At 37.9% G+C, this 12,431-nt stretch overlaps 1 protein-coding gene across 2 annotated transcripts in view; it reads left to right on the forward strand.

Annotated features, from left to right (window-relative positions):
• The first annotated feature begins 5,065 nt into the window (after positions 1–5,065).
• The window catches only part of LOC140147948 (alpha-N-acetylneuraminide alpha-2,8-sialyltransferase-like), a 40,035-nt gene continuing 32,669 nt past the window's right edge, over positions 5,066–12,431 (forward strand). For both annotated transcript variants that reach the window (XM_072169749.1, XM_072169744.1), the window contains exon 1: positions 5,066–5,295. In XM_072169749.1, the coding sequence (XP_072025850.1) occupies positions 5,165–5,295 (131 nt within the window). In that variant the 5' untranslated portion in view covers positions 5,066–5,164. The remainder of the gene's footprint in view (positions 5,296–12,431) is intronic.

Here is a 12,431-nt window from a genome sequence, read left to right on the forward strand (position 1 = left end):
ATAGTGGAGGACAAATTAGATGGTTTACAATTGTTTCTATTGTCACCCTGACTGTCGCCTAATGTGAGAAATGAGAAATTATAAAGTAACATGTAAGAAAGAGAAGATGTAGCAGGCAACGCGATGGCTAATGGAAGTCTGAATGCAATGCTTCATGGGCTATTCCAATTGAAATCCATACACCCCTTATGGAAGACATGACCTTAATCTTCCACACAGGGAGTGTTAATTTCAAATGGGGTTCCTTGAACGGGGGGAACGCTATTTAGATTTCTTTACTACATATTTTACATGTCTCATGATCTAAATTCATAAAACTAGTTTACTCCTTTTAGATTGCTATTGAGTTTTTGCTGGAGCTATAACGCCAGCCTACAGTACCCTATGCCCATTGGCCTTTACTCACGGCCATGTGTCCTGAACTCGCCATCCTTTATTTTAATAGCGTTACATCACAAATATTATGAATTTTTACAGATTATACACTAAAAAATTAATCCCATAGAGTTTGAGCATGTTGAGTGTACCACATTCCCCACCTCCACATCCCCCACCTCCGCCACCCTGCCCATTCTGAATTCTATGAAACACAGTGTCAGTATTAAAAAGGCTATAGAACTTCTTTTTACAGGGTTGAAAGTACATTTATTTAGAAATGAAATAAGACCACAAGCATGGCAATACCTTTTTGTTTGCCAGAGTTATCATCAATTAATTTGAGGCGAATTTGGAAAAACGTAACATTGCCACTTTTTTGGGTGACGCATGATTACACCACATATGAATGGTCATATAAAGAGACAAGAAATCAACAAGAACAAATTAAAATGGATGACTGACCTTTGACCTAGATTATAATCATTGTTTGTTTTCAAGGGACGCGTATTCGGCCAAAACGTGAGTTCGTAGATTTTGGTCCTCTTGGCGTTCAAAATCAGTTTTCATTTGGCATATATCTGTTCTAGAATAATCAATTGTTAGCAACCATCTAGTATGATTATTCCTGCGAGTTTAAAGACAACCAGCGGAACCGTTAGTCTGCTAGCATTAACATGAAAATCCTTTTTTATTTTATTTACAGGATTCTACATGACAACATCTTTATTGAATATTTGTGAAGAGACCCATCTTTATGGATTTTGGCCATTTGCGGAGACTGCAGATGGTACTCATGTACCCTATCATTACTATGATTCGGATTCACCACTTGGTAAAACGTATCATGATTCAGATGACGAATTTCGAATATTATGGCGACTACACCAGTTAAACTTGCTCAAACTTCATTTTGGGCCGTGCTCGTGATGCCAAACAATTTGCCCACTTTCTCATTTTTATACATGTCAGCATTTTAACTGTCTCGAGGAATGAAGCGCTAGGAAGCGACAGTGACAAGCGCAGGAATATCCCACAGTTACCCAACTACAGTAGTTGTGTCCAATTTTATTATTCTTTTTATTATTCTTAATAGTCAATGGCTGTGGTTTAGCTGGTAAGTACTGAAGTTCATTAGTTCCTGCATGATTGTCGCCTATCACACGTACACGGTATACTGTAGTATCCGCGTCGTCTCAGAATACGCTTGTCGAGGTGCACACTAGTTGCGAGTATGTAGTGCGTTGTAAGCGTAGTGTATAATGCGAAACGCAGTTCACGCAACTGAAGTTTGGTTCCTTTTAGAATAAGTAGAGCTTTTATGATGGCAACCTATTTTTCCTAATTAAAACTTTTATATAAATAAAAGGAAGATGTGAAAAAATGTTGTCTCTCTGAGACCATGCTCTTATGGTGTTCCTCAAGGATCCGTGAACGGCCCACTCTTGTTCACGTTGTTCTCTGCGCCACTTGGTGACGTAATCAAGTCTCTTAACACAAACTGCGTGACTTATGCAGATGATACACTGATGTATCAAGTTCTACATCCTAGTGAACGCGAATGTTTGCTTGTTCTTCTTTGTAGCCATTATCTTGCTTATTAACGGTTTTCATAACAAATAATTGATTTTCTCATTGTATAGTGTATATAAAAATATATTTTTATTTGCTATTTTCATTGTAACTCATTGTATATTGTTGCATGATGAATGGATACAATTAAATTGATTGATTGATTGATTGATTGAATGATTGATTGCTTGATTGATTTGTATCACTAGAAATACACCAGCTATAAATAACTCTTTTATATTTGTCACCTTGCGCGTGCATTGTAACATGGTACAATGGTATGTTTGCCTCGACTGCTGCCGAAAAATTATAAGCGTCAACAGTTGCAAGCGCATGATTGCTGCAACCGAAACATTATCAGAGCGCGCGTTATGTACCACATTAGCGCGTAACACTTACAAGTGCACCATGGTCGTCAATATTTCGCATAGAAACCAGCATCAACAAAATGTGTCTTTTAGGAACAAGAACAGGTATTTTTGTTGTTTAAAATTTCATGACCGAAACAATTTTTGCACGATTGTTGTATTCAATGATGTACTTAAATATCTTGTGAGAGACTAAACCTGAAATGCCTTAATTGCAGTAAAATTGAGAGTTTATATACCGTTGAAGCCCAGGTGGTGGTCGCCGTGCATTCTCTAAATTCAGTAAATTTTCATCGTCAACCGTGTAATTGAATGGGATTATTTTGAAATTTTAAAACGCTTGAAATATCACAAACAAATAGGGCTATATTGATAAATAATATAAATACAGGCTAAAACCGTTGGGGTTCGATAATGAACCCCACAAAACTAACCAAGTATATTGAAAATGCCATACGGCCGGGCGGTTTCAATCATGCCAATCGCCGCCTGGTGGAAGCCCATTGAAAGCGAGGGCGCCCACACACATCACACACCAGACAAACGAGCACCAAGACAACTGACTTTGGTGCGAGTAGTGCAGTCTCCATTGTACAGCAACAATTTTGCCAATGACACAAACGAGCGCGTCTTTCTTTCCAGACATATAGGCCTACCCAATATTTCGCTGCGCCTAGTAACTCCAGCCAACGCGTCAAAATCACCATGGGTACGTGACTTCATCCCCGTTGTGATAAAATATTGGCACTCATAAGTCTAGATGACATGTCTATGCTTCACACACATCCCCATCACCTCACCCCCCCCCCATACACACACCCCCACACACAAGTACTGTGTGCAAAACAGAAGCCAAAACAGACACTATTTTTAATACATACGCAGAGGGGTTGGCTGGTGGTGCTATCCTGATAAGTTGGGCAATTTAGGAAAATGAAGGAAAAGTTAGGAAAAAGAAGGCCCAATTGAATCAATTTGGTGCAGCATAGCATAACCAAAACAGAAGCCAAAACGCCCCAAAACGGCAACTATTTGAGTAAGTCAAATTTTTCCTTAGTTGTGTGACCAGTTTAAATTTACCTCAACACAACTATATATTTTTTACCCATAAGAAGTTGGAAAAGTTAGAACGAAGAAGGCCCAGCTGAAGCCATTTGGTGCACTTACACTCCGCTCATTATTGGTATAGCGCCGGGTCCCATTGTTCCCATTGTACTCGTTCCACTATAAGTGCTCATCAGTGAGGTCTGAAACCATATCTATAAATTATTTTAATTATTATAATTGCATATTCCACTTGTTTGAAGTGTGCCCGCGGTCAATTAGCTTAAACCAATGAATGTCTTCGCCCCGAAATACAACCTATAGATTCAGTCATTCATCAATCTAGCTAAACGTATATTCCGCAAAACAATGCACATTTCTAAAGATGTTTTATACAACCTCTGTTCAATTCATTTTCAACACAAATGGCAGGCTGGCCAGTGGCGTAGCGTCATAGGGTCACGGGGGTGGCACGTATTACAATCGGTTTGAAAATTGAGAAAATCCTGTAGGAAATTGACGAAAACGGTTTGGAGTGAAACTAATGAAATTAATATAGGTCTACACTTCAATTGATGATGCGGCCTGTAACCGTCATGATGATGCCTAATGATTTTTCTAACAAATAACGAATTACCATATTATAGCCTACAGAGCTATTTGACTGCTGCACATTAACTACATAATATTTATAAATCTATGTAAAAAAGCACATTAATCTTAATCATCTTCTAAGTTCGATGTTTTATACAACCCCTGTTCATTTTCAACACAAACGGCAGGCTGGCCAGTGGCGTAGCGTCATAGGGTCACGGGGGTGGCACGTATCACAATCGGTTTGAAAATTGAGAAAATCCTGTAGGAAATTGACGAACACTTTACGTGTAAAGCAATGATTACAGTAATAATGAAAAAGGTCGACACATGGCTTTAAGGGAAGGGGTATGAACGTTTGGACAGCATTTATTGTGGGACATTAGAGCACATCAGACATGTCGAATTGCATTCTGAATACGAAGAATGGCCTTCTGATATCAAATAATTTTGATTTTTGAAATTCGCAATGTAATACACATTTTATGGCAAATCATTAAAATTGATATTTTGATATTTAACAGTACTCGAAGTAAACTTAATAAATCTGTTGATTTCTACCTAAAGTGTATGTAGGTGGGATGAAAAGCCGACGATCAATTGAATTTTTTGACCTTTTGTATTGAAGATATGGATTTTTCCCCAAAACACCAACAAATATTAGGTCTTTTGGGGAAAAAAATCCATATCTTTAATATGAAAGGTCAAAATTTTCAATTGATCGTCGGCTTTTCCTCCCAGCTACATACACTTTAAGACTATATATCATTAAATTTATAAAATTTACTTCGAGGGCTGTTATATCTCCAAAATGTGAAAAATATCAAATTTTAATAATTTGTCATAAAATTTGTATTATATCGTGAATTTCATAAAATGATAATTATTTGATATCAGATTGAGAAAGACATTCTTCGTATTCAGAATGCAATTCGATAGGTCTGATGTGCTCTCATGTCCCACAAAAAATGCTGTCGAAACGCTCAAAACGCTCATTCCAATTCCCTTAATTGCGGACAAAATATTTTTGTATTTTTGACCTAGTCCGTTCAAGTGTGACAGACGCATAGAGGCTTACAAAACTGTGGTTCATTATATATATTAGAGAAAGCATTTCAGCCTACGTGTAGCTACCGCGAAAAATATTGTTTGTGACGAATTTAGATATCAGTGGTCTATTTCATTTTATTCTTCTGACACAATCAGCGACTATGTTTTTAAACAAACTACGTAATAAAGCATCCGTTGTCTTTATAGTTGCAATAGTATTTGGTGTATTGCTGTTCCGTCACATGGGCACTGGCAATATGCAATATGAAATATCTTCCTATTCAACAAAAAGGTAAGTAAAATGCGTGTTAATACTATTGTCATATCATTAATGTGTGCCGTATTCGAGTGCATGTACATTTACAATAGGTGAGACTGTCAATTTGGTTACGGGTCCCGGTTACGGGCCTTTATGGGCTCTGGTATGAACGTTTGGACCGTATTTTTTTAGGGACATGAGAGCACATCAGACATATCGAATCGAATTCTGAATACGAGGAATGTCCTTCTGATATCAAATAATTTTGATTTTTTGAAATTCGCGATATAATACAAATGATTAATGACAAATGATTAATATAATCTATTAAATTTAGGTCTGATTAGCAAAAAAGTATATCTTCAATATGAAAGGTCAAAATGTTCAATTGTTCGTCGGCTTTTCATCCCAGCTACATACACTTTAAGTACATACAGGGTGCCCCAATAAAAACAGATCCTCATTGCACCCTCTCGAAGTAAATTTGATAAATTTAATGATATGAAATTAAAGTGTATGTAGCTGGAATGAAAAGCCGTCCATCATATAACATTTTTGACCCTTCATCAGAGGCTCAATCTCTCTCTCTCTCTCTAGGTGCCATATCCTAAGACGTTGGCGATCATGTCATGCCACAATTCTCTGTTATAAGCCATCTCCAGAAGCTCTGTCGCTTTATGTTAAGCTCCCCTTTCTTTTAGCCAGTCTTTCAGATTTGATAACCACATCACTCTCTTCCTGCCTCTGCTCCTTGTTCCTGCTATTCTTCCTGTCAATACTAGGTTCTCGAAACCATCCTTTCTGAGGATATGACCAAGGAATTTGAGCGTCTTAACTCTGATTTCACGTAACAGCTTCCTGTTCACATTTGCTCTACTTAGGACATCGTCATTAGACACATTATCAGTCCACGGGATCTTCATCATTCTTCTAAGGAACCACATCTCGCAGCTCTCCAATCTTCTTTTAATGTCTGTTGTTATTGACCATGCTTCACTTCCATACATTAATACAGGGATGACATAGCAGTTGAGTACCCGAATTCTGGTCTCTATACTGAGGGCACTGTTTTTTAGGATCTTGTCTAATTTTGAGAACGCAGACTTAGCCAGTACAATCCTTCTCTTAACCTCCTTAATACATCTGGCATCTTCTGTGATTAGACTGCCAAGGTAGTTGAAGGAGGAAACTTGCTTAATTCTTTGATCTTTCACCTTCAATATGCATGTTGTGCTTTCAGTCTTTGATACCACCATACATTCTGTCTTCTTGCAATTTAACGATAAACCTTTCCTCTCACTTTCCTGAACCACCACATCAAGAAGCCTTTGCAGATCCTCCTCAGACTCAGCTAATAGGACAGTGTCATCTGCATATCTTATGTTCGTGATGTTATGTCCACCTATACCGAGACCATTTTCCTTTTCTAGCTCCCTTAGGATCAGCTCACTGTAATAATTAAAGAGATCTGGTGACATCACACATCCCTGTCTGACTCCTCTCTTAATGCTTGTATATTCACTACAATCTCCATCCACCCTTATGCACGCTGTTTGGTTCCAATAAAGGTTCTGCAACAGTCGTAGATCCTTTCCATGCAGGTCTAGCTTACCAAGATCTTCAAAAAGCTGATCATGTCTCACCTTGTCAAAGGCTTTTGAGTAGTCAATGAAACACATGAAAACATCCTTCTGCATCTCTACCGCTCTCTCTGTTATCATTCTCAAGACATAAATCGCATTCCTGGTACCAGCATCTTCTACAAAGCCGAACTGCTCTTTACCAATCAGGTTTTATTCTACTTCTTGCACGGAGTAACAGGATTCTTAGAATTATCTTTGTAACATGGCTCATAAGGCTAATTGTACGGTGTTGTTCACAATCCACAGCGCCAGGTTTCTTGGGAAGAGCAATAAAGATTGATTTGCTCAGGTCTTCCGGAAATATCCCATCATCATACATTCTGTTGATGACTCCTGCCAGTTTCTCAATTCCATAATCCTCTAATGCTTCAATCATTTCAACAACAATTCCATCTGGCCCAGCAGCCTTATTTCTGCTCATCATTTTTATAGCTGATCGAACCTCTGACTGCAATATCTTTGGACCCTCAATAGAATCTGGAAAGCTTGGCAAACCGTCCCTTACATCGTGAAATAACTCCCCAACATATTCCATCCACCTTTTCATTACATCATCTTTCCCTACCAGCTTATTACCATTCTTTGCCTTGATGCACCCAGAGCTTGAACAGCCTGATTTCCTGCCTGAGATCTCACTTATCCTCTGGTACACATTCCGATTCTCCCCAAATTGACTCTCAATTTTGGCACCTTCACTATTCAGCCAGGTCTCTTTGGCCTCCTTGCAACGTTTCTTTATTTGCCTGTCCAACTCTCTATATTCTTTCGAATCCCTGTCCATGATCTTTTGCCTGTCTCTCATCATTGATAGAATTTCTTCTGTCATCCACTTGCTTTTACTTTCTCTCTTCTTCTTTGGCAGGCATTCCTCTGCTGTTTCAACCAAGATATCCCTCATTGATTCCCATGTCATCTCTTCTCCTTCGTCTATAAGTTGCTCAAACCTGTTCTCCACTTTGATGGAATACTCCATTCGGATCTCTGGTTTCTTCAGCTGTTCAAAATCTACCTTCTTCGTGATCTTCGCTCTCTTCAACTTTCTCAGCTTACAACGAAGTGTGCATACTACTGGAATATGATCACTTCCGCAGTCTGCCCCTGGATGTGTCGGTGTGTATAGCATAAATTAAGGCATAGGGGAAATACAAACCACCATATATTATATCAACTTCTACTTGATATAAATATGTATCTAATTGATTGTTCGAACAGGAGTGTAGCAAGAGCCTCGGGGCCCATGGCCAAGGAGCAATACAGGGCCCTTTTAACATCTCCTTTATTAGCCTTATAAGGGAACATCCCGGAAGTTCGATGAAGTCCTATCAACGAAAGTCTTTTCGTTAGGAGGCTGAACCCCTCCTCTCCCTCTAACTTAAATGTGAAATATCGAAAATTCCAGTATTTAGGCAAATAAGACAACTATGTAGGGAATTAGCCTAAAATGGCGGATTTAAGGATACTGAATTTGATTTTTGTGGGGGTAAAATTTCTGAATTTGAGCAACATTATTCTGATATTATCAAATATATTGAGGTTTGAGGCGATATTTACTGAACTTAAATACCAGTAAGTGTTCGTCAGAACTGAATTGCACTTGTAATCTACCATTTTTGAAAGTGGAAGGAACTTTAAAAATATGGCTCTATAAAACTGGTACGCACTCGGAAAGTTTGAATGGTCCCCTGGGGTCAAATGTTTTAAACTTACTGTACACAAAGAAACAGACTGAGTGAGTTCATTTGACAACCCGGAATCTGCGCAGTTGCTTTTGTACAGTAAGTTTATAACATTTGGCCCCAGGGGGGCCATTCAAACTTTCTGAGTACGTAGCACTTTTAAAAGCTCTGTTTTGGATGTGTATAGCATAAATTAAGGCATAGGGGAAATACAAACCACCATATATTATATCAACTTCTACTTGATATAAATATGTATCTAATTGATTGTTCGAACAGGAGTGTAGCAAGAGCCTCGGGGCCCATGGCCAAGGAGCAATACAGGGGCCCTTTTAACATCTCCTTTATTAGCCTTATAAGGGAACAAACCGGAAGTTCGATGAAGTCCTATCAACGAAAGTCTTTTCGTTAGGAGGCTGAACCCCTCCTCTCCCTCTAACTTAAATGTGAAATATCGAAAATTCCAGTATTTAGGCAAATAAGACAACTATGTAGGGAATTAGCCTAAAATGGCGGATTTAAGGAGACTGAATTTGATTTTTGTGGGGGTAAAATTTCTGAATTTGAGCAACATTATTCTGATATTATCAAATTTATTGAGGTTTGAGGCGATATTTACTGAACTTAAATACCAGTAAGTGTTCGTCAGAACTGAATTGCACTTGTAATCTACCATTTTTGAAAGTGGAAGGAACTTTAAAAATATGGCTCTATAAAACTGGTACGCACTCGGAAAGTTTGAATGGTCCCCTGGGGTCAAATGTTTTAAACTTACTGTACACAAAGAAACAGACTGAGTGAGTTCATTTGACAACCCGGAATCTGCGCAGTTGCTTTTGTACAGTAAGTTTATAACATTTGGCCCCAGGGGGCCATTCAAACTTTCTGAGTACGTAGCACTTTTAAAAGCTCTGTTTTGGATGTGTATAGCATAAATTAAGGCATAGGGGAAATACAAACCACCATATATTATATCAACTTCTACTTGATATAAATATGTATCTAATTGATTGTTCGAACAGGAGTGTAGCAAGAGCCTCGGGGGCCCATGGCCAAGGAGCAATACGGGGCCCTTTTAACATCTCCTTTATTAGCCTTATAAGGGAACAAACCGGAAGTTCGATGAAGTCCTATCAACGAAAGTCTTTTCGTTAGGAGGCTGAACCCCTCCTCTCCCTCTAACTTAAATGTGAAATATCGAAAATTCCAGTATTTAGGCAAATAAGACAACTATGTAGGAATTAGCCTAAAATGGCGGATTTAAGGAGACTGAATTTGATTTTTGTGGGGGTAAAATTTCTGAATTTGAGCAACATTATTCTGATATTATCAAATTTATTGAGGTTTGAGGCGATATTTACTGAACTTAAATACCAGTAAGTGTTCGTCAGAACTGAATTGCACTTGTAATCTACCATTTTTGAAAGTGGAAGGAACTTTAAAAAATATGGCTCTATAAAACTGGTACGCACTCGAAAGTTTGAATGGTCCCTGGGGTCAAATGTTTTAAACTTACTGTACACAAAGAAACAGACTGAGTGAGTTCATTTGACAACCCGGAATCTGCGCAGTTGCTTTTGTACAGTAAGTTTATAACATTTGGCCCCAGGGGGCCATTCAAACTTTCTGAGTACGTACCACTTTTAAAAGCTCTGTTTTTAAGCTTCTCCCATGTTACATGTTAAAAAAATGGTGCATTCCAAGTGTATTTCAGCTGTGATGATGAATGCCAATTGGTGATGTACTTTAAGAAATATCACCTCAAATCCCTATAAATTTGATAATAACAGAACAATGTTGCATAAAGTCCGAAATTGTGTCCCCCACAAAGCTCAAATTCAGCCTCCCTAAATCCGCCATTTTAGGCAAATTCGCTACATTATGAGCACCATAATGCAAACTTATGGAAAGCACATTTTCTATCAAACAATTATTTTAAACCATCTCCCGACACACCTCAATTAATATTTATCCCGTGCGATTTATGCAGACCCCTTCCAGACCAGTCTTGGAATTTTGCGAAAAAATATTCCATATTAAATGTTAAGTCTGTACATGAATTTTAAGGCCGCTGTTAAATAGATTTTCATACTATACATTAAGTAATTAACGGATTAACAAACAGGAAACAATAGGCAAACATTTTGAATCTTTATTAATGAGGTGGGAATGATGTATTCATCTGTCATTGATGATGAGAGTGTCATCCTCGTCCATCTAAACCAGGGGTAGGCTACCTTTTTAACAAGCGCGGATTCAGGGGGGGGGCCGGCGCCACCTCCCCCCCCCCCAAAAAAAAAGAGGAAAGAAGAGAAGAGCAGAGAAGAGAAAGAGGAAAAAGTAGAAAAAGAGAAGAGAAAAGGGAGAAATAAACTGCACTGTCGGGTCAATCAAAAGTAGGCCCTATAATATATAGGCCTGTGATTATTTTAGGCATTGCTTAAAGGCAGGTCCTCCGCCCAAAAGCATGTGAAAAAATGCTTTAATTGCGAATCTTAGGCCTATAAAGTGTCAATTGGACCTTCATTTTGCAAAATTTCCACCCCTGCGTCATTTCGAAAATTGCATTTTTTACTAAAATTTTACACACTAAATTTTTAATAGTAACAAAATGGTCCACCAAATAGCTTTAATGAGGGCACATCCCCCCTCAGACACCTCCCAGTGGCGCAACTTTATGGGTACATTATAAAGCAATAATTAGGTTAATACAACAAAACTTGTCTACGAATGGCTTCAACTGGGCCGTCTTTTCCCAAATTTTAGGCTTTTGCAAACTAAAATTTTACACAATAATAGTGACAAAATGGTCCAAATTTTTCCCGTTGAAAAGACAAAACTGATGTTAAAGATAGCAATAATATCATCAATAACATTTTGAGTCAATTTTATCCATAAAACGATACAGGATAGGATAGATAATTACTTTGACTTCAATGTGGTCCATATAATGAAGATTTTGATTCTACAACATTATTAGATCTGTTATCAACATATCAATTATGCACTCACAGGCAACCAAACATCATGCTATGCTCAGTAGTCCACTGATATGACCTCGTGATCATTCCCCGCTTTGACCATGTCATTTTTGATATGCTGATTGCTGAACAAGTTTATGTTTATATATGTAGGCCTAACCTATGATAACTTTTTAAGTCATAATTAATTCAAACATAACTTTGGCAATACTCAATCGTTTTCGTTCGTTGAAACGGCAAAACATACTTTCTTTTCCTTGCAAATCGAATTAGCAGACATCAAAAACATTTCCACCACGAGAAGTAAAAAAAATAATTCATACCAATAGAAGAAGGCTATAATCTTAGCTAATCTTTAGTGTACACAAACCCCATCTCAGAAATAGGTACCAGCCCTATGGGCTGGCGAAAACATGCCTGGCGACTTGTTCCGGGTTTTGTTGGAGCTGGTCACATATTCTATAGAAAATATTTGACATTGAAATGCAATTACATCCAACATAAACTCGTACCTTTTACCATGGTATTTTGCTTTTTAATAATAGTAGTGTTAATATACGATTTTGATTATTCTTTGCCAAAAAAGTTTGCAATATTACTAGGAAAGTTTTCTGGTCATTTTAATCCAAACTAATGAGGTAACTCAAGTGACAGAAAACTCACTCATTATCTCAGCTACGGCTATCGTGTCATGCTCAGATTTGCTTGGAAATAATACAGAATGTGGCGATGGGTGAGAAAAACTCACCTGCCAATTTTTTATTTTTTCCAAAAGAGCGTTTTTGACTTATGTAATTTTTTGTGATTGGAAAACCCCATAGACTTTGCACACGGCATGTTTTTGGCATGTTGCCAAGTTCTTCAAATCA

The sequence above is a fragment of the Amphiura filiformis genome, chromosome 1 (assembly GCF_039555335.1).
Source record: "Amphiura filiformis chromosome 1, Afil_fr2py, whole genome shotgun sequence".
Classification (NCBI taxonomy): Eukaryota; Metazoa; Echinodermata; class Ophiuroidea; order Amphilepidida; family Amphiuridae; genus Amphiura; species Amphiura filiformis.